This window comes from Acyrthosiphon pisum, chromosome A1 (genome assembly GCF_005508785.2).
Source record: "Acyrthosiphon pisum isolate AL4f chromosome A1, pea_aphid_22Mar2018_4r6ur, whole genome shotgun sequence".
Classification (NCBI taxonomy): Eukaryota; Metazoa; Arthropoda; class Insecta; order Hemiptera; family Aphididae; genus Acyrthosiphon; species Acyrthosiphon pisum.
In genome coordinates, this window is record NC_042494.1 from 93,684,062 (window position 1) to 93,684,954 (window position 893).

The following is an 893-nucleotide window of genomic DNA, read 5'->3' on the forward strand; positions in this document are numbered from 1 at the left end:
TACAAAAAACAAGGTTCATGGAGTAATGACTTTTCAATAAATTCCGAATTAAACTCGTATAAATACACGCAAAATAGAAATTACTGCTGAACAAGATTGTTTATTTTGGGGCTATAGAGTAATCATACCAACCAAATTCCGTAAGTCAATTCTAACTGAACTGCATTCTTGTCATATTGGCATGTCGAGTATGAAAAGCATTGCGCGTTCGTATTTCTGGTGGCCTAGTATAGATAAAGAAATTGAGGATATGGCCCGAAACTGCAATGAATGCATAAATGCGAGACCTAATCCTCCTAAGTCAGTACTAACTCCGTGGAAATGGCCACAAAGACAATGGACGAGAGTGCATTGCGATTTCTTAGGTCCGTACAAAAACAAAACATTCCTAATTATTGTCGATGCAACCACAAAGTGGCTAGAAGTTTTTCAAGTAAATTCGATGACAGCACAAACGGTCATAACAAAACTGTCTGAGTTAATTGCACGTTTTGGCATTCCCAGAACAATAACAACTGACAATGCAAAATGTTTTAATGGCGATGAATTCCAGTCATATTGCAAGACACTAGGTATCAGGCACTTGACAGGGGCACCTTTCCACCCAGCCTCAAATGGATTTGCCGAATCTGGAGTAAAAATAGTTAAGCAATTTTTTAATAAATGTTCAACATCATTACACCATTTGAATAAATTTTTATTGATGTATAGAAATACTGTACACTCAACCACAAATGAAACGCCAGCAAAACTTATGTTTGGCCGCTCAACACGTACCATTTTCGATTTATTAATCCCAAACACAAATGAAGTAGTTATTAATAACCAAATTACACAAATAAAAAATTCAGGAAAAAGAGATATTAATATAAAAGAGGGTGATTTGGTATTAG

At 35.5% G+C, this 893-nt stretch overlaps 1 protein-coding gene across 1 annotated transcript in view; it reads left to right on the plus strand.

The window, feature by feature from the left end:
• The first annotated feature begins 250 nt into the window (after nucleotides 1-250).
• LOC103311007 (uncharacterized protein K02A2.6-like) overlaps nucleotides 251-893 on the plus strand; it is a 1,219-nt gene continuing 576 nt past the window's right edge. The window contains exon 1 of the mRNA XM_029486291.1: nucleotides 251-634. Coding sequence (XP_029342151.1) covers nucleotides 251-634 — 384 coding nt within the window. The remainder of the gene's footprint in view (nucleotides 635-893) is intronic.